Source organism: Macrobrachium nipponense, chromosome 30, assembly GCF_015104395.2.
Source record: "Macrobrachium nipponense isolate FS-2020 chromosome 30, ASM1510439v2, whole genome shotgun sequence".
In the NCBI taxonomy this organism is placed as follows: Eukaryota; Metazoa; Arthropoda; class Malacostraca; order Decapoda; family Palaemonidae; genus Macrobrachium; species Macrobrachium nipponense.
In genome coordinates, this window is record NC_087218.1 from 66,459,473 (window position 1) to 66,486,643 (window position 27,171).

Here is a 27,171-nt window from a genome sequence, read left to right on the forward strand (position 1 = left end):
AGCTGGCACATAAATGTAAAGGAGTTAATAGCCATCCACTGGGGATTGAGAGCCTTTTCTACAGAGGTCAGCAACAAAGTAATCACAGTCCACTCTGACAACAGCTCTGTTCTATATAAGGAAACGGGGGGTACCCACTTGTTCACTCTGTACATCAATTTTAACGAGGTTTATTCAAGGCAAATTCAATGTGTTGGTAGATGAACTGATCTGCCGGAAGCAAGTCCTCCCCATAGAGTTGATGCTAGATCCTCTAGTGTGTCTCGACCTTTGGAAGTTGTGGGGCAAACTGGTACTGGATCTTTTTGCCACAACCAATAATCATCGCCTCCCCCTTTACTGCTCACCAGCCCCAGATCCTCTCATATGGGCAACAGATACGATGCTGATAAACTGGTCAGACCTGTACACCTTTCAAGATGGTGAGAGAGGTCATCAACAAGTTCCGATCTCACCAAAACTAAACGATGACGCTAATTGCTCCTTACTGGCCAGCTCAGGAGTGGTTTCTGGATCTCTTGGAATTACTCGCAGACTTGTTACCAAAAAAGACCAGTCTGCTCAGAGAACCCCATTTCAGACATCTTCACCAAGGACCGTCCACCCTCACTCTGACCGCATTCAGACTGTCAGGGAACTCCTGTGAGCCAAAGGCTTTTCAAGACCAGCTGCAGAAGCTATTGCATATTGCAGAAGACTATCGTCCAATAGAGTATATCAAGCAAAGTGGGCAGTCTTTCAGTCCTGGTGTAGGAGAAATAACACCTGTTCTACTAAAACTTATAGCAGAAATAGCAGATTTTTTGTTATATTTAGGATCCTCAAGGGGCTTTTCTACATCCACCATTAAAGGATTCAGGGCTATGCTAAACTCTGTACATATTTAACCACATGGGTATAGGATAAAAACTGCATTGGGGAAATGGAGAGGTAGCTGGAGTAGTATGTGATAAGAAAATGCGAACCAAGCTAAAAGTCAAGATCTATAACACAAATGATGAGACCAGTGTTAATGTATGGAGGGGAAACATGAGCTCTAAGAAGAAAAGAGGAAGTGAAGCTTGAGAGAACAGAGATGAGAATGCTTAGGTGGATTATGGGAATATCGCTGCTTGAGAGATTGGAAAATGATGAAATAAGAAGGGCAGGCTTAGTAAAGACTACAGGGGTCATAAGAGAGTCACGATTGAGATGGTATGAGCATGTGTTGAGGATGGATGATGAGGAGGGAGTGAAGAGGGCTTGGGAGGAACCTGTTAGAGGAAGAAGATCGAGAGGGAGACAGAGAATTAGATGGTGAGATTAAGTGAAGGAAGATATGGGGAGAAGAGGTTTGGTGGAGGATGATGCCTTTGATAGAAGGCAGTGGACAAGACGCATCAGGCAACCAACTCCTTAATGTTGTGATGACAGTGGGAAAGAAGTATATGTAGAGCTCTCTGCCAGCAAAGAACTCTCAGATCTGATCAGATCCTTAGACATGACAAAGCAAAAAAAAAAAAGGGTAAAATTTTATCTTGGAACCTGGATGTGGTACTCAAATGGCTCTCAGAACCACGTTTTGAGCCTCTCTGTTCTGCATCTTTCAGACCTCACAAGAAAAGCCCTATTTCTAATTGCCTTATCCAATGCCAAAAGATAAGAATGTCAGCTTTTCTCAAGGTAATGCTGTATGTTCATTTCCTCTAGGTTTCCTAGCAAAAGATGAGTTGCCTTCTGAACCATGGCTGCATTCCTTCAAAATTAAAAATCTTTCAGATTTAATAGGCCCGGGAGAAGAAGAAAGGACCTTATGTCCAGTCAGAGCCTTAAAGTATTATCTTCGTTATACAAAGGATATTCGTGGCAATTCTGATCACCTGTGTTGTTCAGTTAAAAACTTTTCATGGCTCCTTTCCAATAACACATAGGCATTTTTTCTGAGGGACCTCATAGTGGGAGCTCACTTGCAGATTAATGATTCCAACCTTAAGACTGTGAAAGTGAAAGCTCATGAAGTGAGAGCGGTTGCTACTTCTCTCTCTTTTAAATGTAATCTCTCTCTGGCATGGATAGTTCAAGCAACATATTGGAAATGCAAGTCAGTGTTTGTGTCCCATTACTTGCGTAATATCACGACCATTTATAATAATTGCAGCACCTTGGGACCATTTTAGCGGCTGGCATGGTATTGGGTAAGGGTGTATAGGTAGTCTTTTCTTCCTACCCTTTGTTCTCTTTGCCTTGATGAAAGTTGTCGAGTCACAAGGGGAGCCTGGGGATACTAGTTACTTGGAGTACCCACTAATCCTTTTTAGTGGTTTGGTGTTAGTATTTAATTTTTAGTGTTGGCGACTGTAATTCCTCTGGTGTATGCAATGTGTTTGGTACTGAGCCCTGGGCAGGGGCATTGTACCGTATTGTGCAGCCTTGCCTGCCGTGGACTTTCCTTAGCTGCAACGTATCCCACTGTAGCAGAAGACGACCCCTGGCTATACCACCATGTCTCTACAAGTTAAGATGATCGCCATCCAGAGGCAGTAATTATCTGCTTAACTCTCTTACCAGCAAGCATTTTAACACAAAGCTAGCAATACATAATTGTAATCTTGTATATCCATGCATCCCACCTCCAACAATGTGAGATTCTGCTATGTAATCACTAGGTAAGTTGCGTACATAAAAATTATATTTTTATGATAAAATGAAATTTTATGTATAGTACTTACCAAATGATTGCATAATCAGAGCCCTCCCTCTTCCCCTCACATGGAAGAAAGGCATAAAACAACTGCCTTTGTTCACTGGGTTGATTCCACGCTTCCCCGGTGGTGGCAGGTTAGTCACCTAACCAAAAACAATAGAGCGCTACCGCGAATTTCAAATTCTAGCTGCCGTGGTGTAGTGAAACTATAGATATGTAGTAATCACTTGGTAAGTATACATAGAATTTAATCTTACCATAAAAATATCATAATCCTCCTTGACAGGTTGGGGAGGCCATTGAGAGGATCGTCATATTGAAGGAAGATGGTCACCCATTCTGAGGAAGTGTCATATCAGCTTCCTGGAGCCGTAGGCTGTCATTCCTTCTCAGAAAATTGAAACCTCCAAGAGACCCACATTTTGTCAGTCCTAGACAATACAAAGCAGTGTCTTCTATCATGAGGTTGGGCTCATGCTCAGTCCCTCTCAAGTCAGTAATTGCCAACATGCTTCCACACCCACAAGTGGACCTGTTTGCTGCATGCGAGAACCACTAACTTCCAGTGTGTGTGTGTATGTCTCTTGAACCTGTACATTAAGGCAATAGCAAGAGATGCATTCCTACAAGACTGGAATGAATGGAGGATGGTATAGTACCTTTATCCTCCATTGTTTCATATTTTGAAGGTTTTAAACACTCTACTTGTGTCAGTGGAACTGCTTACTTAGTAACCCCAAATAAACCAAATAATCATTGGTTCCTTTTTCTTTGACATGCACGAGAGATTAGATTCTATTACCATCTGCTGTTCTATCCCAGACCAAGGAGCGGGAATAGTCTGTGCACCCTTCTTTCTGAACTATGAACTTCTTGTGTGGATTTTGTAAATCTAGTCTACCATGAAGATTATTTACCTAACGCTGCTAGTACCTAGTGCAAAAACTACATGCATACATCTATCTGACATACCAGCCCATATGGAAAATGTGGTTAAATTACCTCTATGCAGAGAGCCCCGTTTGTTGAGACCGTTTTAAATTTTATCATACATCTTCTGAGGTCAGTGCCTTGCTATCCCAACAATCATGGCATATAAGGCAGCACTGTCGGAACCCTTACGTTATGGTTTAGAATTGATCCTAATACATCATTGATTTTTATACAGAAATTAAGGTTCTTAGACTCCTGTCATCCCCTCAGTTCAGTGGGCCCAATACAACTACAGGCAGTCCCCAGTTATTGGCAGACTCGGTTATTGGTGATCCACGATATACTATCTGGTTATCGGCACCAATAATAGACTTATGGCAATATAACATACCTAACAGTGGAGCCATAAGCACCATAAATCGCTGAGTTTTGATTAATGGTGGTTTTTGCTTATTGACACCCCCAGGAACGGAACTCCCCGCTGATAACCAGTGACTGCCTGTACAACTCATATGATTCAAAAGGCAGTCTAACGGACTGCTTTGACATCAGGACCTCGGACTAGCAAACTCTTGGGCTCTCTTAGGCAGAGCCAACGTTTCATCACTCATACACATAGTTTTCATTTATTGTTGTCTCCTGGCCAAAAATGAGAAAATTTTAAAGGGAAAATCCCCTTTTCTGATAAGAGAACTCAGTATTTTCGATAAAATATTATGCCTGGTTCAAGCACTCGAGGTTTACCTAGGGGTCACAGCAAACATCCCAGATGTCCTTATTTATCCTAACCCTAACATTAACAACCACTCTCTATATGGGCAGAGAATTATTTTAGTTTCCCTCATGAAAACAGACCGGGCCCTCCTTTCCTAATTTCCATGGCATTTAAAAGCGAGTACAGGCACTCCCCAGTTATCAGCAATCAGGTTTTATGGGCTTGTCTAGTGCTGAAAATTACTGAAATGTGCCAATTTCTGGTTATCGGTGCCGATAATCGATTACTGGTGGCGATACATCTGTAACATCGGCACCATTAACCAGTTATCGGCACCAATATACCATTATTGCCACCAATAAGCGCTGAAAACCACCGATTTTTAGTTATCAGCGAGTTTTGCTTATCATCAAGCTGTCACAATGGAACCCCTGCTGATTACCAGGGACTGCCTTTTCCAGGGTTACAGCGGGGTTCCATTCCCGGTAGGGCACTGTAAGCTGAAAATCACCTAAACCTGAATCATCATAATTATAATGGGAATAAATAGCAACAGGGCTGTAAGTGCGGGTTACAGAGCCGTAAAGCAGGTTAACAGCACCATGAGGCAAGCACCTTAAGTCTGGAACGACTTAACCCAAACCTGATGTAACCCCGGGGACTTCCTACCTTCCTACATCGTTAGATTCAGAAAAGTTTCTTATGAAGAAGTCTCCAAGTGTACGGGGTGGTTGTTATTCAGGAATACAGTATTTGCGTTCTCGACATTCATGAACTCACTTATTCACGGATTTCTCTATGGACCATATCTACCTATTATTCATGGGAAATTTGCATATTTACGGTATTTTGCTATGAGAAATATCCACAAATTACTGTATTTTCATATCAGTTTCATAATTGAATGCACTTTTTGTGATAAAACTATTAAAAAACCAGGTATAAGCATTTTCAGTGGGTTTTTCTTGAGTTTGAACTAACAAAGGGATTTTGAAAAAGGAAATATCTATTTCTGGGCAAGGACCTGTGTCGCCCAGTGAAATGTCCCTTTAGCACACATTTCTAAGGTATAAATATTGCTATAATACCAGAGAAAAAAGCTAATATGGAAATGCCAGAGTATTCTGGCTCGCTCACCTTATTTAAGGTGTCAGTATGGTTTCTGGGGCGAGTGAAACCACTATCAGAGGTCTTTTGCCATTTAGATTCATCCTTCTTCAATATCCCTCATCTACAGAGGAGCCGATCTAAGGCCCACTACCCGCTACCGTTACAGCTAGCGCCTCTGACGTCATTCCTGCAGATAGCACCCAAGCTTGGGCCAAGAAAGGGTGGGATTTCACTGGGCGACACAGGTCCTTGCCCAGAAATAGATTTTTCCTTCGTCAAAATCCCTTTTCTGGGCTCACCCTGTGTCGCTCCGTGAAATAGTACCAGAGAAATGGCCATACAAGTTTGGAAAAAGGAAGCACACAAGTAAAATTATAGGATAATCAAAATCAATTAAGGTTAATTGCTATAATCTAAATATAAGGTTACAGAACAAGTAACAACAGAGCTATTGGAACCTTAATGCTAATACAATATACAAAACATAACAGTTACTTAAGAGTACATAGTAAGGCTTCAATGCAAATTGTGACTAATCCTAGATACAAAACAAAAGGAAATATCACAAGTATATACAATATGTGGCATCCAAGGTACAATACGACTACATTGACGACTGAGCTACGGCAAGAATGCTAGCGAGGCAGGTAGGAAAGAGAGATATAAAGTAAACTACACACTACTAAATTAAGCAGTGTCAGGGGAAACTGTGTTTCCGGCTGCCACTGCTGGAAATTTAAGGGCTTCTAAGGACTTAAGATAATGGCATTTGAATACTGTCGGAGATTTCCAGCCTGTGTACTTCTACAGATCATCAAAATTCATGTGTTGAAAATAATTAATAGAGATAGCTACTGCCCTAACATCATGTACCCGTGGGAAGGACTGCGGGTTAGCTTGTTTTATAAAGTATAAAATCTGTTGTCTAATTCCTTTTAAGGAAATGGTGCCTCCCTTTTCCCTAATGAACAGAGGGCCTGAAGATATCAGGGCAGTTCTACTTAGATATGCTTTTAGTGAAGTAACTGGACATAAGGACGGGTCCTGTGGAAGTGGGAGAATTTTCCATGGGGCCCAACTATCCAGTGGGTCCTTATTCTTAGCTAGAAATTGGCGATCTGGAGAAAGTAACACTTCTCCTGAAGGCAGAAACTCTATATGACCTGATTCTCTAGATAGAGCCGACAGTTCGGAAATTCTGGCTCCTGAGGCCAGACTTATTAGGAATAATGTTTCCCTTAGGAGAACTATATAGTCACATGAGTCATTATTAGTGTCTGAGGCCAATTTAATGACATCATTTAAGAACCATGACACAGACTTGGGCCTCTCGGATGGTCTGAGTCTAGCGCAGGCCTTGGGGATAGATGAAAAATATGAATCTGTTAGATCTATTTTGAATCCAAACTGGAAGATCTTCTTAAGGGCAGACTTAGTTGTAGTAATAGTGCTAGCTGCTAAACCTTACTCAAATAGTGTTCTGAAAAAGGATATGGCCAGATTTGTGGTCATGGTTTGTGCATTAGAGTCCCTCAAGAATACAGCTAGTTTTTTAACTGCTGAATTGTATTGACGCAAGGTCGATTCACATTTATCAGACTCTAAGAATAAGATGTTCTGGGGATCGATATTAGCATCCCTTTGTGCTGCAAACTTCATGAAGTCCATAAAGTTAGGGCTTTCTGAATTCCTGAGGAAGCGAACACAGTCCGCGTTTGCACTAGTTGTGATAGTTTGGGATTGGGAATCCGTTGAGGTCGGAGTCCCAATTCCAGTAGAAGTGGGAACCAATTGCTCTTGGGCCAATTGGGGGCTATTAGAGCAATGTGGCCTTTGAACGTCCTGAGTTTGTTTAGGACTTTCAAGAGAAGATTCACTGGAGGAAAGAGATAAATCTTCTTCCACACATTCCAATCTATAGCCATAGTGTCCGTGGCATAAGCCAGAGGGTCCAGGTTGGGGGCCACATAACAAGGGAGTTTGTGGTTCGACTCGGTGGCGAAGAGATCTACCTGAAGCCCCGGTACTAGTTGACATACCCAACTGAATGACTCCTTGTCCAGGGACCACTCCGACTCCAGCAGAACTGAACGTGATAGCGCACCCGCTACCACGTTTCTTACGCCCACTAGATGAGTGGCGGACAGGTGCCATTTGTTCCTGTCTGCTAGTGAAAATATGGCTATCATGACATGGTTCACGTGGCTCGACTTGGAGCCTTCCCTGTTGATGCAGTGTACTACTACTGCACTGTCCAGCACCAGCTTGATATGAGATTTCTTGGGTGGATGAAGCTTTTTCAGGGTGAGGAACACTGCCATAGCTTCCAGTACATTGATATGAAGCTGGCGGAATGGTAGGGACCAGGTTCCCTGTACCTTTTCGTACTGTGAGTAACCGCCCCAGCCGCTTAGTGATGCATCTGTGTTGATCACTAAGGCTGGCGGAGGGAATTGGAGCGGAACTGTCTTCGACAAATTCTTGATCTCCGTCCACGGGCGGAGTCTCTTCCGTAAGATCGCCGGGATAGGTGCTAGTTTGTCCCGGGATCTCTTGTTTGCTCTTGAACGCCAAACCCGGTTTATGTCCTGTAGTCTGGCTTTCAGAAGAATGTCCGTTACTGAAGCAAATTGGAGAGAACCTAAGATTCTTTCTTGGTTCCTCCGGGACGTCTGTTTGAACTTGAAAAATTGTCTGGTTGCTTTGGCTATTTCTCTCCTTTTCAACGGCGGAATTGATAGAGTGTGGGAGTTTAAGTCCCATTGAATCCCTAGCCACTGGAAGCGGGACTCTGGTGTTAGCCGGGACTTGGTTCTGTTTATCTGGAAGCCTAGATGTTCCAGAAACCGGATTACTTTGACCGTTGCTTTGCGACATGCTTTGATGCTTGTGGCCCACATGAGCCAATCGTCCAGATAAGCTACTAGCATTATTCCTTGAGACCTTAGTTCTTGAACAACTGTCTCTGCCAGTTTTGTAAATATCCTGGGGGCTATGTTGAGCCCGATGGCATTACTTTGAAGGAATAGGCCTGCTTTCCTAGTCTGAAGCCTAGAAACGGGCGGAAGTGTCTTGCTACTGGAACATGATAGTAGGCATCTGTAAGATCTATAGAGGTGGTGACAGCCCCATGGGGAAGTAAGGTCCGCACCTGCAAAACGGTCAGCATCCGGAACTTGTCGCAATGAATGAATAAGTTCAGACGGGACAAGTCTAGAATTATTCTTTGCTTGTTTGAGCCTTTCTTTGGCACGCTGAACAAGCGACCTTGAAATTTTAAATGCTTGACTCTTGACACTACTCCTTTTTGAAGGAGTTCCTGAGAGTACTCTACCAATTCCGCTGTTGGTTCCTGATAAAAGGTGTTGGATGGAGGGCGCCTTTGAGCCAACTCCATCCTAGACCTTTGGACACAATGCTTTGGGCCCACTTGCTGAACCTCCAACGGTGACAAAAGAGGAACAGCCTCCCTCCTACCTGGGGATTCTCACTGGTTTGAGGAAGGGCGTGCACCACGTCCTCCTCGGGAACCCTTGCCTTGGTTGGTGGCTCTTCCGCCACCCCTGTTGACGGAAGGCGCCTCTAGCTCTGCTACCTCTGCCAAACCTGTTGAAGGTTTGAAAGGACTGGCTTTAAAACACTGGGTTGTAGGCAGGGGAGACAGTGTAGGAGGTTGAAGCCTGTGCCTGTTGCGGCGATTGTGTCAGCAGCACAAACTGCTATTGTGGCTGCGTCTTAGAAGTAGAAGGTTGCGGTACTTGAGATACCGGAACCGCCTGTACCAGAGTCTGTTGTTGAGGAGCCTGGAAGGGCTGGAATTTACTAGGCTTCTTCTTCGACTTGGGATCCGATCCAGCGGACTCCGGTTTCCGTTTGGAGACAAGTCCCCAGCGAACCCTTAGACTCTGATTGAACCTGACCGCCTCGCAGTGAACTTCATTCACTACCGAGGCCGGGAAGAGGCCAGAGCCCCAAATGGATGAGGCTAAAAGCTTGTTAGGCTCATGGCGGATCGTGGCCTCCGCCAGCACATGTTTCCTGCAATTTCGTCTAGCTATGACGAAATCATACAAGTCACATGGCAGAGTACAAAAGTGACTTGGCAATGATCTTGAATAACGGCTCTTCTCCGTAGATTAGAGCCGATACTTCTGTCATAACTAGCGAGTTGAGGGACCTGCAAAGCCTCATCCTGACATCATACTCAGTCTGAATGAGGTTCTCTGACAGCCTAGGCAATCTCTCGCTAAATAGAGTGATGGCGCAGTCCGGCTTTAGCTTACCCACCGAAAAGGTGGCCAGAAGATCTACCCAGTGATCATCAGTTCCGGGGAGCAGGAGGGAAGTCGGTTCTGTCTCCCGGAGCTGGGGCATGGGCTCGTCCTTCATTGCTGCTTGCAGAGTCAATTCTGCCACCTTCGACGTGAACGGGATGGGTGTGTCCTCGTCCACGGTGAAGATCGTGAAGGGGCTCTTAAATACTGTAACCCTGGTATTGGTGCACTGCCACTCCTCCAGGATACGCAACCATGCCTGCTGCGCCTGATCCCGGGAAAGAATTACCGTCTCTTTCGGGACCTTGTCTTCCCTCCTCATAGCTGCTTCTGTGAGGCGGACATAGCCTATGAAGGGGGGCTGTAATCCTTGCGGATGGAACTCGAAGTCCTCAAAACTTCGAGTTCCGCAGCCCTCAATTGTCAGCATGCCGTCCACAAAGGGAGCATATGAAGCTACCCTCCAAGGGTTGTTCGGAGTAAAGGAAGGAAGGGTAGACGAGTCCGGCATTAGCAAGCTCTGAGCTGCCAGGCCGGACTGTGGAAGTCCTGTCAATGCATTTTCCCGGAGACCTGCAATAAGGTTCTCCTGGGTAACCAATCTGTCCGAGATAGCCCGGATAGACTGCCCTGACTCCTCTAGGGAAGATGACAATTGAACAAACATCTCCTGGAACTTGGATTGTACCAAGTTCCCGACCATGCTGCCCATCTGCTGCATAATATTCGCTGAAATATTTGCAGAGAAGGTGTCAGGTTCAAAGGGGGAAGGTTCTACCTTCTCCTTAGGAGTCCTGGGTCTGGCTCCTTTTGAGGTGGATGCATCAGAGTCGGAGGAGGAGCGCTGAGCCCTCTCCTTAGAAGACTTAGTCCTCGACCTTTTAGAGTAAGAAGTCAGCTTAGCCTTGTCAGCTCCAGGATGGTGAGCCGGAGACTTACGGGCAAGGCTGGTACCTGACCTCTTCGACAGGGACTTCTGCAGCATTTTAGTCTCGCTTGCCTTTGACTTTAGGGATTGCCAAGGTGGACTTCGGTCTGACCGACTGAAGTCCCCTGGTGAATCCCTGGAAAGAGGTTGAAGTTGAAGGGGAAGAAGCTCTAGATGGACTCAAGGAAAACCCTTGAGCCCCTACAGTACCTGCCTCACAAACATTCTTACCTGTGCCCATGCCCTCAACAGCCATGGGCTCGACGTCTAGGTCCAAGGCAGCTACTTCCTTCGCGACCTCCTGCGTAGCAGCCTCATCCGAGGGCTGAGAGACTTTCTCTTGGATGGAAGCGATCAGGGGAGCTGCCACTTCGGGGTCCACGTATGACATACTCTTCCCGCCCGGGGAAGATGAGAGTGGCCATCTCCTTGGAGAGGATGTAAGGTTGGCCCTTGGTGACATTACGGCCAAACCCACCAACCCAGGCCTTCAGGGTGGCTAGAGCAGTCTCTCGGACCGCTTGGGCGCCCTGAAAGAGAGGGTTAGCGTTAACACTTAAGACTACTTAGATTAAACTGTAACTTTAACTTAACGGACATATCAAAAGGATATAGCTGTCATTGGTACTCATTGTATTACTGTGCAGACTCCGAAACACCACCTACCTCAGAGGAAACTTGGTCTACGAGCTCATAGCATATAAGGCAACTCTCATGGTGCCATACCAGGGACTCGTTGAAACGGATCGCGCAGGTGGTGTGGGTCCGGCAGACCTCGTGCCCACAGGGGTCTTGAAGTACGGCATTGCAGCCAGACTCCATACAATGGGTGACCTGCAAGTGAAATGATACATGAGTATCACCACTTAACCTTCCGGACTAGGTCCGTGGTTGTGATATGTCATGACGCCGGAGTGCTCCGGTGTTAATAAGTAGCACGGTCCAGTCTCTACCTGCTCTTCGGCCGTGTATTGTGGTGAGGCATCCGACAGGATTGGTAGAACCGCTTGAAACAGTGTGTTTCCGGCGATGCTGGAGAACAATGTAATAACTGAATCAGGATAACTACCTATTCCATACGCTGGAGCGAGGAGTAGTCTGAACAAACACTGGTTGAGGAGCAGGAGGAGACCAAAATAAAATGGCGGAGTTTGATAACTCCGCCGTAGAGGAACTTGAAACTAGAATAAGTTGGGAGATGATCCCTGGCGGGGTTGTGGGACTCCGCCAATAAACTAAACTAAAGGTAATGGATGTCATTATATGTAATAACATGCATGTAACAAGCGTACCCTTATAGGGAGGCCGGAGCCTCCACCACAGTTCACCAACCTAAGGCAGACCTGGCTGCGCCGGTAGGAGAACGCAACCCGAGAGCCGAGAAGAGCCGAGCTTAACCGAGCCTGGTGGCCAACTGAGGCTCGGCCGAGCATGGCTCCCCCCTACTCTACTGGGGAGCGTGGCAGGGAAGCTGGCCTGCTCATCGAGAGCCCTCCAGCCACCTCCCCTGTCCCCCTCGAGAGAGGGGGGAAGGGAGGGTGCTCGGATCGGCTGCCTGAGACAGCATGAGCGAGCGAACCTCCCCCCAAGGTGGGGGGAGAGGGACTGGAAGGGCCGACGCGGGGTGGCTCTTACGTGGTCGCCTGGAACTCTCTCGGCCGGGTGATCATCCACGCGGTGAGAAAGGCCAGGCGATTGAAGGAGGCCTATAGGCCAACCAAAGCCGTCTCAGAGAACATGTGACATATAAAATAAACATCCTATCCTAACACGGGGGGAAAGGAAGAAAAATTAGATGGTAGAGAAAGAGTAATGTCCTGGAGAAGCTGGGCCGAGCCAACCGGGAAGGATGGTCAAGCCTGGCGACTTTAAGCAGCTAGCCTATATGCCGTGACAACAAAACACGGGGCAGGCAGCCAGGGTGGCTTGAGGACAAAGGGAGAAGAACCAGGGTCCTTCGGTAAGGGCACCTAACGAAGAGGTAACCTGACAACTAAAAGAAACATGCATGCATGAAATTCTGAGCTGAAAGGAAACGACTTAGGCTACGAGCTGAGCGCGAGCTCTGACAACATCCCCCGTGTGGATAAAATAACAAAACGTCAATAAATGCATCACTGAAATCATAGGAATGTACTGCTAAACAAAGAATCGAGCCCAAATGGTATAGGGGACCAAATGGGACATGAAACAAAGTAACACACGGGAGCGAGCCGAGAATGGCAGCGTGGGGACGGTGCCGCATGGGACACCGTCTTATAAAAACCTAAATAATTCGGTTAAACGTGCCCAGGGCAGCCCCTAAATAATGTCAACCATTAATAGCAGCACTTAACTTGGATGCAGCAAACAGCTTGACGTTCCATGACGATGGATAAAGAAATCTACGAAAAACACAACACAGAGAAGAAAAAACACGTGTGGTGTGGGTCGCGCTATCGAAAGGAAATGACGTCAGAGGCGCTAGCCGTAACGGTAGCGGGTAGTGGGCCTTAGATCGGCTCCTCTGTAGATGAGGGATATTGAAGAAGGATGAATCTAAATGGCAAAGGACCTCTGGTAGTGGTTTCACTCGCCCCAGAAACCATACCGACACCTTAAATAAGGTGAGCGAGCCAGAATACTCTGGCATTTCCATATTAGCTTTTTTCTCTGGTATTATAGCAATATTTATACCTTAGAAATGTGTGCTAAAGGGACATTTCACAGAGCGACACAGGCTGAGCCCAGAAAAATAAATTGGCCATTTTAAGCATTATTATATGGGTTATAAGCACTAGCTGACTGACCCAGCACTGCTTGGGATAATTCTGGATGACAACTGATAAACTCTCTCTCTCTCTCTCTCTCTCTCTCTCTCTCTCTCTCTCTCTCTCTCTCTCTCTCTCTCTCTCTCCATCCAAAAATATGCAAAGCTTAAAAGGAAAAGGATGTAAGTTCAACAAAAAATGTAAATATATGCACCCTGTAGCCATGAATCAAAATCAGTTAAATAATAAAATCTAAAATAAAAAAGAAACCAATAAAGAGAGGAACAAAGAACATGAGGTGAAGGAAAAAAACAAGCCATCACAGTGCTATGGAATGTCAGCAACGAGAATGCAAGCATCAGCTCCAAGATACAGTGCAAGAAACAAGAACTGTATATACGATGCCAGGGGATGGTGCAGATACAGAGAAAAATGCAGATTCATACACAAAATGAATAATTATGATGAAGGAAGATCAAATATATTAGAAAAGTTGGATTTTTTAATGTCAGAATTTCTGGAAATGAAGAAAAGAACAACATACCAGAACAGGAAAGAGACATGGGAAAATCCTTATTATTACCCATATTAATGAAGGGGATAACATGCAAACCATCAGAGTGATGAATGCGCAGGGTTTAGTTACGAGTAAAAGAAAAATGAAGTTCTTAGAGAACTAACCCAAATTGAAAAGTAAATAGATATAATGAATATAAGTGAAACCTAGTATTCCCAAGAGACTGGTAATGATGATCAGATAAAGGGGTTCCAAACTTATAGATCAGATAGAAAAAAATATGAATCAAGGTGGGACTGCGATATATTGGAAAGACATAAAACAAGGAAAAATATATGGGAAATATAGTAACTCAGAATGTGAACTAATAGCGGTAGAATTTGAATATGAAAAATTAATGAATATAGTAATATATAGACCCCTTAATACTAAAGAGTTCGATACAATAATAGAAAAATTGGATGATATATGTAGAAATCACAAAGACTGGACTATTCTCCTATCCGGAGACTTTAACTTTCCTTTCGTAGATTGGAAAGTTAAAGATTGTGGTTCTATTTATACTTATAAAACAGAGAGTAATAGTAGTGCAGAAGATAAGAGGCAATTAGAAAAGCTATTAGATATGCTACTAGAATACAACATTCAACAACTAAATCACCTGCCAACAAGAAAGGAAAATACTTTAGACCTAGTTTGTGAACGAGGTGAATTTTGTTAAAGAAATAACAGTTTATAATGCTAGTATTTCAGATCATAATGTCATAGAATTAACAGTCCATTCCAAAGCAAGTGAAAACAGAGATAAGCAAGAGATGAAAAAGTGGGAAGGATATGGAAAATACTTTCTACAGTAAAAATATAAAATGGTCAGAAATAAATGAAGGATTAAACAAAGATTGGGATAACATATTCGTAAGTGATGATATACAGGTAAATACAGATATATTATATAAAATATTAGAGAAAATAGTGGATAAGTATATACCGAAGAAGAAAAGTAAACACCAGTCATGCATACCAAGAAACAAGGAACTTGTTCCAGAAAATCAGAAAGTGGAAAAAAGGTCTTGCAAAAGAAAAGAATGCATGGAAAGTGATGGAACTAAAAAGTAAGATAGAAAATGCAGAACAAAAGATTATACAATCAAAAGAAAATGAAAAACAGGACTTGGAAGAAAAAACCCTAGTAAATATCAACCAAAACCCCAAACTATTGCACTCATTTGTGAAAAAGATGAATAAAAGAATACGTAATAGAAATAGGCCATCTAAGAAATGAAGGGAGATTAATGAATGAAAAAAAGGAAATATGCAACATATTAGCAGAAAGATATAAGAGAGAATTTGCCCCTAGAATTGATAATGAAGATAATGATACAGAAATAAGGGATGAAAATAGTGAATATTTATCAGACATAGATATTAATGAAGCCAATATTGTGCAGGCTATTAATGAAATTAAAAATGGATCAGCAGCTGGGTCTGATGGTGTCCCTGCTTTTTTATTAAAGAAAGTAGTTCATTCTATCACAAAGCCCCTTGCAATATTATTAAGGCAAAGTAATGTTAAGGACTCGGCAGTGAGTAGTTTCACCGATGACACAAGAATAAGTAGAGAAATTACTTGTGATGAAGATAGGAACTCACTACAAAGAGACCTTAACAAAGTATATGTATGGGCAGAGGTAAAATAGGATGGTGTTTAACTCTGATAAATTTGAATCAATAAATTATGGAGATAGAAAAGGAAAGCTATATGCATATAAGGGACCTAATAACGAGACAGACTAATAAGGAAGCAGTTAAAGACCTTAGTGTAATGTTGAATAGGAACATGTTATGCAATGATCAAATAGCAATTCTATCGGGAAAATGCAAAGCAAAAATGGGAATGTTGTTACGGCACTTCAAAACAAGAAAAGCTGAACACATGATTATGCTTTATAAAACGTATGTTCGTAGACAACTTGAATATTGCAATATGATAGTACCTACACTACCAAAAGGATATTGTACAAATAGAGAGTTTACAAAGGTCCTTTACAGCTAGAATTGAAGAAGTTAAGGATCTTGACTACTAGGAAAGACTACAGTTTTTAAAATTATATAGTCTATAAAGGAGAAGAGAATGCTACATGATAATACAGACATGGAAACAGATAAAAGGAATTGCCAAAAACATCATGGAGCTAAAAATATCAGAAAGAGCAAGCAGAGGTAGATTAATAGTGTCCAAAACTATACCAGGAAAACTAAGGAAAGCACAAAGGACATTAATCCACTGCGCACCAGCACCGACAATGCAGCATCTATTCAATGCGTTGCCAGCCCATCTGAGGAATATATCAGTAGTGAGCGTAGATGTGCTTAAGAATAAGCTTGACAAATATCTAAGCTGCATCCCAGACCATCCAAGATTGGAAGATGCAAAATATACTGGAAGATGCATTAGCAATTCTCTGGTAGACATTAGAGGTGCCTCACACTGAGGGACCTGGAGCAACCCGAACAAAATGTAAGGTTTGTAAGGTAAGGTACGGTCTCTCTCTCTCTTTCTCTCTCTCTCTCTCTCTCTCTCTCTGTCTTTTTTCCTCTTTCTTCTTCCTAATATCCTGTCTACTCTCTCTCACTTCCTAGCTATTCACGGGGGGGGGCAGTGGCTGGTACCCATTCCCAACAAAAACAGGGGTCAACAGTCAAAACTGGTTTGTTAATCTTAATGAGCAGATTGGAGAATAAGTCTAACAAAAAACTGCATATACGTAATTAGCCCAGTGAGCGAAGTAAACTGAAGAGTTTAAAAGATGGTGGGCTCATAATTGTCAAAATAGACACCCTTTTCCTCTTCAGGTCATACTTCAAACTACTATCTGTATATCCTATAAAAAGTAAATACAGTATCAGAACTCTACCACAACTTTATTGAAAAATGTGTGAATGAAGATATAAAGGGTAGTGTGCATGAGAGCAGACATCTATAGTCTGCAACATAGATTGCTAAAGCAGTGAACAACAAACTTATATCAAATGATCATTACACCACAGCTGCAAACATCTTGGTTAACTAATATCAGAGATAAGACTGTCTTCATGTTCAGTTAATGGCTTGATTCCCAGCCAACACACCACCTTCCCAGGATGTATAACATGTACAAGGGGGTCTGAAGAATGTAGTGACACTTCAGTTATTTTTGTTTCATAAAAGCAAACATAGGTTTTTGTATCTTTAATATCTAAAGCATTTAGCACAAGTGAAGTAGGTATGAGGTTTGTATATTTTATGAACATAAAAGGTTATACAGTACTTACAATGATACATCTCCAATTTCAATGCCCCATTCTAAAACTCTCAAATTTAGCTCTTTCTGAATCTTTGAAGCAATGGAAGGACGATCACGTTCAGTCTCCCTGGAAGACATTGCATGACATGAATATTCATTTTTTTTTTAAATAAACACAATTTGGAAGAGGGAAAATTCCTAATAAGGCTTAATCTTTACGTTCAAATAGCTTTTGGAAAAATCCACTAGCTCCCAGGTAGAAAGTATTGACATATACTGTAAGTATTATTCCTCATAGAATATGTCACAAATGTGAAAGACTATTGTAAAGCATATAATAATTTCTGAGTTTAAATATTCAAACAAAATAATAAACTAGCAATTGCAAAGCAAAAGTATCAGTACAAATAGACTAGCAAACAGGAGAGCTGAGGTGTTATTTTAATGATTAAGTGGGTACTACTTACATGATTAAGAATTACATTAAGTGTGCAGAATTGTTTGTGTCAATAAAATATATTTTTAATTAATTTGTATTTTTCATAGCTACTATAACAACAATGAATTTAAGGTAGTAATATGCCAAAGTATTATCTTCCTACGTGTTGTATGAGGATACCAAAGGAGTGCAAGGAATGACCCTTTGCAGGTAGGCCATCCCATCAATTCAGTGAAAATTTCAACTAAATTCTGAAAGAATTTTACCCCTTCAGCAGCAATATTCTTTCTGCTTTATTGATCATTTGCATTTTCTGTTGTACCCAAAGACTTCCTCTTTTTATGTTAAGCTGTTCTGACCAGGGACTGGTCATTTAAACAAGTATAATACCAACACTTGGGGCATAGATATACAAATGTTTAAAATGTTACTTCATCTGTACAACATCTGTACTATACTTTTAATAATATGCAGTAGTAAGTAAATGCCCAGTTAAAGATTACAGTCATAATGATATGCAGTAGTAAGTAAATGACCAGTTAAAGATTACAGCCAAATTGCAGTATGACTTCTAAACCAAGCAGAGTGGTATGGTAAAATCGATAGGGCATACATCCAACATTTTTATCTTCTACGAGAATAACCCCAAACTCAACTACATAGTGTATTGCTACTTAGAGCAAACAGGCCTAGGAGCTAAGGTTGGTCACTCTGACCAAACTGGCAAATGTAGAAAGCTAGTCAAGGGTAAGTAGTACTGAATGCAGGAATCATTACATAGCATTACATTCCCAAGTTGCTGTCATCCTATGACTACTCCTACTTACAAGAAAGTTTATTTTACTATACAAGTTATTTACAGAAACAATGAAGTGTAATTTGCCTGCTTTCTTAAAGTTTTAGTCGCATAAAATCACAGAATCTTAGCAACTTTCATACCCTCCTTTCTGCCAAAGAATACTACAATAAGGTGAGGCAAGGGAAAAAACAAAATAGTATACTGCTGTAGAATAAGTGTAATATACATATATTCACAGTAACTAACATTAAATTACTGTTTCATATAGGTAACTTACCCAAGTAATTACGTACATACATAGCCAATGTTTCAACTCCTGTGACGACTTAAATTTTGAAATTTGCGGTAGTACTTCTATTGTTTTAGTGTAGGTAATTACCCCACCAATTTTCTGGGAAGGATAGGTAAAACACAGCTGAAGACCTCAATTTGTTTTTGTCAGTCAACAACTGAACTTCAGTGGTTTGAGCAGCTTAATTTTGTATTTTCACTGGACGGTTGTGTCTGACCGCTGCTTTGGTGAAGTATTCTATCTGTTGGTAGCTTTCGCACTATCCCTAGTTATCGTTATCAGCGCCATAGGTACCATAATGGCACCGATAACCGAAACTCTGCCTGTTATAGCGCCATAAATTGCTTATTTTATGGTGCTATACAAGCCCCATAAAACCGGATTGCCGATACCCGAGTTCTATAACCAGGGACTGCCTGCATTTATAGTTAGATTAGATTTTCAATTTGAATTAAGACATTTTTTGGACCATGTCTGACTATTACTTCTATTACTATCTGGTTTTGTAGCAGAAGCTGCAAAACTAGAATGAAGAAAGCCTCATACAATTCACATATGATTTGTACCAGTTGTAGAGGACAAATTAGTTCAATTAATCTGACTTGTGATGAGCGTAGGGACTGGGATCAGGGGAAATGAAAAATGTTTAGGGCACATTTTGACAGACTTGAGAGAGACAGGAAGAGGAAAGTGGCTGCTAGAACCAAAACTAGGATTTAGCTAGCCAAGTATCTCCCAAATCATGTGTACCCAATTTACTTGTTGCTTCTTCACCTGTAACTGCCTTTTACACTTACTCCGTTACCTGGCTCCCATGCTTATGACCCCAGTGCCATCACCAGTCTCAAAGCCAGAATAGACCAGAAATTTGGTCTATTAGTCTATACTGTGTCATCCTCTAGGAGACTCTTGGTGTCAAAGTGTCCACAAGTTTCTGAGTGCCCAGTAGTGTCCGAGCATCCAGTAGTGACCAAGCATCCAGTTGTGTCCAAGCATCCACCAGTGTCTGTGCATCCAATGTCTGAGTGGGTGCCATCTCCTGTCTGTTTAGCACTAGATGTCAGGCTTCTGGTGCCACCACCTCAGTTTGTCTCACCGTTTTCATCCACTACTATGATTCTTGACCCTTTGTTGGAGCCCATTCAGCTTCAACTTAGCAACATTTTGGGACTTTTGAGAATCCTCCTGCAATGGCACAGGATCCCTCAGACTTGGCTCCCTCTATGGCGGAGTAATGATAGTAGTTTATATTTGACAATGTCTCCAAGGGTTGTTTGAATGTGTGTGTGTGTGTGTGTGTGTGTAGTGTGAGAAGTGAGAGAGAGAGAGAGAGAGAGAGAGAGAGAGAGAGAGATTGGTTGAAGAATAAATGGGAGTGGTTAAATGGCAGTCGTGAGGGTGTCTGTTGTGGTGCTCTGTTGTGTAGTATATCAGTGGCATAGTGTGTTACCAGTCATGAGAGTAAGGCTTCGGTGAAGTCACAACGTTGGTTTTGGAAGCAGTCTTGTCCGTTGATGTGTTATTTGATTGATTTTGTTGTTGTAAAGTTGTTGTCCGTGTGTCTGACTGGTTATGGTGAGGTTGAAGAGGTTGGTAGTGCATTTCGGTGGTTGGGGCAGTGTTGGTGTTGGCGGGTTGTTGTGCTGGGGTAAATCGTGTGGTTGTCGTGTTGTTTCGAGCTGTTGGTGTTCTGCTCAGTGATTTGTCGGGTTGTTAAGTTGTTGTGGGTTTATGATTCTCGGTCGGTTGGTTTGTGTTGTGATTATCAGCGGTGGTTGTGTCTCAGCTAACCATATCCAGTGGACAGCACAGCCTAGCCCTGAGTATCTGGAGCCAGAGGTGAGTATGTGGTTGTTTTGTGTCCGCTATATCTTAAACTAATTGTCCTGCAAGTAAAAAGTGTGGCTGTGGGAAATTTCGTCAGCTTGTACGAATAACGAATCTGTGATTCCGCCACAGAGAATTTTTGGCGCCTGAACAGGGACTGCTGGTGTGGCAGCTGCAGGACGATTGGTCTAGACTAGTGTGTGAGTGGTGAGAAAATTTGGGATGGAAGGATTAAGTGAGGTGGAGAGGCTGAAGGAAGAGTTGAGGTTGGAGAGGGAAGTGAGAGGACAATTGGAAGTGGAGAATGAGAGGTTGAGGGTAGAGGGTGAGGAGCTGAAGAGCAAGTTAGAGGAAATGAGAGGAATGCTAAGGAGTGCGAAAGTGGATATGAAAGAAGAAGTGAAAGGAGCGGAAGAGAGAATGGTTGAGAAAATGGGTGAAAAATTGGGACTAATGATGAATGCAGTGCAAGAGGTGATGCAGGAAATGATGAAGGGATTCATGGGAGAGGGGGCTGTAGGAGGTAGGCCTACTGGGTCTTGTGATAGGCCAGGAATGGTCAAGAAAGTGGGAGAGCGAGTGGATGACACTACAAGTGACAAAGGTGATTTGGTTGTGATAGGTAAGGGAAAGAAGGGAAAGACACAGGATAAGGATAAACCTGAGGACAAGAATAAGAAGGGGGTGAGGAAAGGAAGAAGACTAAGGGAAAGAAGGCTAGTACGGATGACGGACAGGATTAGACTAGGACTGAATACATTGGGAAAGGGCTGAGAGTGATTTAGATAGTGGTGAGTGGAAACAGGTAGGTAGAAAGAAGGGTAAGAAGAGCGTAATCAAGAGCATGGATGTTAGTATGGAAGTTGATTCATTGTATTCGGACGAGGTTAAGAAGGATCAGAATGGAAGAAGCGAAAGTGAGAGTGAGAGTGAGCAGGAAGTATGAAAGGCTGTATATATGAGAGAGATACCTAGATGTGCACAATACGAGGAATATGGTAGTAGGGACATCAGGGACTTTTTTTAAGGAATATGAGAAGTATTGTGAGGCAAAGTATGGGGATAACAAGAGAGTTGGGTAGCTTTTGACATTTTTGTTGTATGTATGGGGTAATGATGAGTGTGAATGTGCCTTATGAGAGTGTGAAAGCCAAGATTGTGGAACAGGCAAAGAGGATAAGGAGCAGTGTTAGATATAGGAGAAAACATGGTTTTGATGAGGTAAGAATGAATGTTGGTTAGTCGTTGTCGATGTATGTGTGCAGGTTGGAAACATTAGCCAGGAAAAAGTTTGGGGACGAAGGGATTTTGAGTGTAAAGAGTTAGTGAGGAAGTTGTTGGTAACTGTGCCTGAGAGTGTGTATGAGTTTGTAAATCTGAAATGTAAGGAGAAAATGCGATGGACGAATGAAAGGTTGACATGGAACGAAATTTTGGAAATGATAGAGGATTATGAGTTGGATGGGTGTATGAAAGAGAGTAGAAGTGTTAGTGTTAGGACTGAAGTAGCTGAGGTTATACCAGAGTTTAAGACCTATAGGGAGGCAGTTTTAGAAGGGCCAAGGCAAATGGCGCAGTTTTAGAGGGGCCAAGGCGAATGGCAGAGCGAGTGGTTGATAGGAGTGTTAGAGCCACTAACGTAAGTATGGTTAGCCCTAAAAGAGATCGGAGTGCAAGCATTGGAAGAGTAGGGTCAGTTAGTCATGAAACGAAAGAGCAAAACAGGTGGTTTTACAAGATTTGGAAAGGCATAGGACCACAGGAAGAATGAATGTCGGTGGGCATTGAGAGCCTGCTTCAGGTGTGGGCAAACAGGTATTTAGTGAGCGAGTGTAAGAAACATAGGGATATTAAATGTTACAGGTGTGGGCAAGTAGGGCATATAGCAAGTGGATGTCAAGGTATCCGTGTGACTGAGGTTTGCGATAATTGCGGGAAGAAGGGGCATTATGCTAGGATGTGTAAAGAGCAGCGGGCAAAATTTGCTGAATGTGGAATGGAAGGTCATGTGGTGAGTGTGTAGGCGAAAGAGGACGAGTCAGGTTGGGAATTTGGGAAATTAGGTGTTAAGGGGATTCAGTTGGGTGGGTCCTCTGGTATGTGACAGTATGTTCGGGAGAATGCAATGAGTGAGTGGTTGAGAGTGAGTAAATGTGGGCCGAGCATCAGTGAGCAAATTGGTCTGGGAGATCGGCAGCTAGTGTTGGTTGAAAGCGGAAGAAGGTAAGGAAAGGGAATGAAAGGGAGAAACGTGAACTGCATGATAGAGGGGTTGATAAGGCATGTGCTACGGATGACTTTGAGGGAATGAATGATACTTGTAGTGTATGTGGGTTTGAGTTGACAGGGACAAATGAGACTTCAGTAAGAAGGAAACCAAGTAGTAAGGAGGTAGTTGATAGGATGGAAAAGTCTTTGCGGGAGTTTGGCAGAAGTATGGACGAACTGAGTGGCTTGGTAGCCAAAATAGGGGAGATGTTGGAACCAGAGTTAGAAGATATCGATGAAGTAGTGAATGGGATTTGGGAGAATGGTAGTGAGGGAGATAATGGGAGTGTGAATGAAAGTGGTTTGCTTGAAGTGAATGGCAATGTAACTGAAAGAATGTATGAGGGTCCTCAAACAAGATCCAGGGGGCCTGCATCTGAGCATCCTTGGGTGTTGTGAAAGGCAACTTAGTGTGGATGTTGCGAGTGTAAGGAGACGTTGTCAAATGTAATGGTGGAGGTAATATGGAGGAGTAATGATAGTAGTTTATATTTGACAAGGTCTCCAAGAGTTGTGTGTGTGTGTGTGTGTGTGTGTGTGTGTGTGTGTGTGTGTGTGTGTGTGTGTGTGTGTGTGAGAGAGAGAGAGAGAGAGAGAGAGAGAGAGAGAGAGATTGGTGGAGAATAAATGGGAGTGGTTAAATGGCAGTCGTGAGCGTGTCTGTTGTGGCGCTCTGTTGTGTAGTATATCAGTGGCATAGTGTGTTACGAGAGTCGTGAGAGTAAGGCGTTCGGTGAAGTCACAGACTTGGTTTTGGCAGCAGTCTTGTTCGTTGATGGCCAGTTGATGTGTTATTTGATTGATATTGGTGTTGTAAAGTTGTTGGGCGTGTGTCTGTCTGGTTGTGGTGAGGCTGAAAAGGTTAGTAGTGCATTTCGGTGTCTGTGGGTGGTGGTTGGGACAGTGTTGGTGTTGGCGGGTTGTTGTGCTGGGGTAAATCGTGTGGTTGTCGTGTTGTTTCGAGCTGTTGGTGTTCTGCTCAGTGATTTGTCGGATTGTTAAGTTGTTGTGTGTTTGTGGTTCTCGGTCCGTTGGTTTGTGTTGTGAATATCGGCGGTGGTTTTGTCTCGGCTAGTCTATATCCAGCGGACCGCACAGCCTAGCCCTGAGCATCTGGAGCCAGAGGTGAGTACGTGGTTGTGTTTTGTGCGTCCGGTATATCGTTAAACCAATTGTCCTGCAGGTAAAAAGTAATGTAAAGGGGAAAGTGTGGCTGTGGAAAATTTTGACAGCTTGTACGATTAATGTATCTGTGGGGAGTTTGCTTGCTTTTTTCACTTAGCTTTGATTATGCCACACCTCTCCAATTCCATCGTCGGATGAAATTGGAGAGGTGTGGTGGTTACCTGATCTTCTGCATTGGCTTTTATGATGAGGAATCAGCCTGTAGAGTCTTCCAAGCATCCAAAGATGGTCCTTTCCTCCTCATCAAGGAAAGCTTTGTGGATGGCTCTCAGAGAAGAGGGGACTCGGCAAGGGTGTCTTCTGTTCCCCTACCTCTTGCCTTTCTTGGAGGAGATGCCTTTCATACGCTACTGGAGAAGCTTTTTCCTTGGGAATCGCTGCTTCCTACCAGGGGAACTTCTTCAGCCTGATTGATTCCTCACACAGGTCAGCCTTCTATTTTGCTTAGACTATGTTTACTTCGACAGGTCTCGACCACTTCGTTCGTAATATTTTTCAGGTCCTTGGATCATTTGCATATTTTTCTTCGAGCTACAGTGGAGCACATAGCTAAGAACCTTCAGAAAAAATACATACAAGATCCCCTGGCACAGTCAACCAAGTGTCCCATTAATCAGTCTTATTTGGCTCTAGAACAGTCTCCCCTCTTCAACAGCAGCCCTTTCAAGGCAATAGAACAAGATTTCAGCCTTGACTACGTTCAAACCTTTGCTCAGTAAAACCAGTCGAGAAGTCTACCGCTCAGCCTTCCTCTCACAAGTGAGGATCCCGTCCTGGGTGTCAGGGAGAAGCCTCCTTTACTTTCATCGCCCGTCAGACTGGCAGCCTACTCTGTATGCTCTGAGAGGTATGGCCTTGTCGGAAGAGGTCTCTTCCCTCCTCAGGAAGAGAGCTGTAGAGATGGTTAAGGATGTGAACACAGAAGGCATTTACAGCTGTCTGTTTGTGGTCCCCAAGTCATCAGGGGCTGGAGACCTGTCCTTGACATCAGCGCTCTGAATTTCTTAATTCAGAAAATGAAATTCAGAATGGAAACAAACCAATCAGTATGTCCCTGTACATCTGGGCTCCAGGAAGTTAATGAGGTTCATGTTCCAAGGCAGAGTCTTTCAGTTTTGGGATCTCTACAGCTCCTCAAGTATTTACTCGTGTTCTCGCCCCTCTGGTGAAGTGGCTCCATCTCATGGGCATCAACATCTGCCTGTATTTGGACAATTGGCTTTTACACTTCCCCCAAGAGAAAAGTGCCTAGAGGACCTTCAAAAGATACTTCTACTTCCCCAAAATTTGGGCCCCAAAATTTGGGCTTACTGATCAGCCTACCAAAGTCGCAACTAGTTCCAACCACAGTAATTCTCTATTTAGGGATGACGATCGATTTTTTGAATTTTCAGGCTTTTCTGTATCCCAACAGAATTGACTTATGCCTTCAGACAGTTCGAAGCTTCCTCTCTCTCCCGTCCTGTTCGGCCAACAAATGTTTAAGTCTGGCAGGAATCAAGAGGGACCTTTAGTGGTGGCTATCAGAAGCATTGGATCTGAGTTGGGGAGGTCCTCTGGAGGACATGGAAGTTTCTGGGACATGGTCCCAGGAGGAAACTCCACTTCAATGTATGGGAACTGAAGGCGATACATTTAGGCCTCCAGTTGTTTGCAGCAGTGACCTTGAACAAGACAGGAGCAGTCCATTCGGACAACATGGCCATTCTGTCCTACTTCAGGAAATGGGGAGGTACTCACACCTTCGCCCTTTACAAAGCAGCAAAAGGATCTCTTTCTCTGGAAGCAGGGAAATCACACCAAGATTGTTATGCAATTCATCCAGGGCAAGCTGAATGTCCTAACAGACGAACTAAGTTGCTGCAGACAAGTTCTACTTACGGAGTGGAAGCTGAATCCACAGGTATGCACCGACCTGTGGAAACTGTGAGGAAAGCCATCAATAGACCTATTTGCAACATCGAGGAATCATCGCCTCCTAATGTATTGTTCTCCAGCCTCAGACCATCTGGCATTGGTCACAGATGCCATGCTCCAGGACTGGTCAAACCTGGATGTGTGTGCCTTCCCTCCATCCAGCATGGTCAGGGAAGTTTTAAACAAATTTTCCATGTATTGTGTAGTCACTGTCTCATCCTCAAAGAGTTACCTTTCCGTGGTCTATTCAAAGCTCCATGGTGACCAGACAAATGTCAAAGAATTTTCTTAGCTGGTCTTGTGGCCGGGTATTGTGTCATAATGATAAACATCATCAGACGGGGATAAAGTATGAATGAACTTGGATGAGAGGGCACTTTCTCTTATCCTCAGCGAATGCTGAACCTAGTTTACCTACATCAAAACATGCAAGAAGTGGATTTGCACATATGCACTGTCATATTGCTTTCATTCAACCAAGAAACAGACCAAGAGGCCATTACTTTCTTTTGGTCGTAAGTATAAAGTGTGCTGAAACCAGTGCTATGTTATTTAGGATCTTCACTTCTGTTATTTCATTACAGAAGATCATGGAAACATCTAAGTTGAAAGCTAAGTGCATAATTCTAAGTTCCAGTTAAACATTTTATATTTAGACTGAGGAATAATGATTCAGTTGTGTGTGAAAAGCTGTAAACTGGTGTTTTTGCGAGTACACATTGGCGCTTCTCACAATTTCTGATAGTTATTTGTAAAAGCACAAATTGTTTTGAAGAATTTATCATTCTATTTAGAAGTTTTATCTAAGTAAATGTTCCACAATTATTTTTATTATTATAATTAATATAGATAATCCTTTCAGATAACAATGTCTGCAATAGCCTACTAGGCAAAAACCTACAATCTACATTGATTCAGTGAGAATAAGTGACCTAGACTTCAATACATATTGTTTGTAGCCTATAACCTAGGATTATATATCCTTAAGGGTGAACTAAAATAACCAGGATTAGGTAGTAACCTGAATTCAGGCAACATTTAAAGACTTGTCCTCTTATAGACCTAGGCAGTAGCATAAGTTTATGCCAAAGACCTTCGGATAAGATAAATGGCTACAGACTCTTTCCTTTTATATAGCCTGTGTACTTAAGAATAGTTTTAGTACTCTAGGCTATCATGTGCATACCCTTAAAAGAGAATTAAGTAATCTGGATTGAGTAGACAATAAACTACACTAGGTGATATCCTAA

At 42.9% G+C, this 27,171-nt stretch overlaps 1 protein-coding gene across 3 annotated transcripts in view; it reads right to left on the bottom strand.

Annotated features, from left to right (window-relative positions):
• Positions 1-27,171, bottom strand: part of LOC135202574 (stomatin-like protein 1) — a 453,302-nt gene that overhangs the window by 211,088 nt on the left and 215,043 nt on the right. For all 3 annotated transcript variants that reach the window (XM_064232076.1, XM_064232073.1, XM_064232075.1), the window contains one exon: positions 17,223-17,321. In XM_064232076.1, coding sequence (XP_064088146.1) covers positions 17,223-17,321 — 99 coding nt within the window. The remainder of the gene's footprint in view (positions 1-17,222; positions 17,322-27,171) is intronic.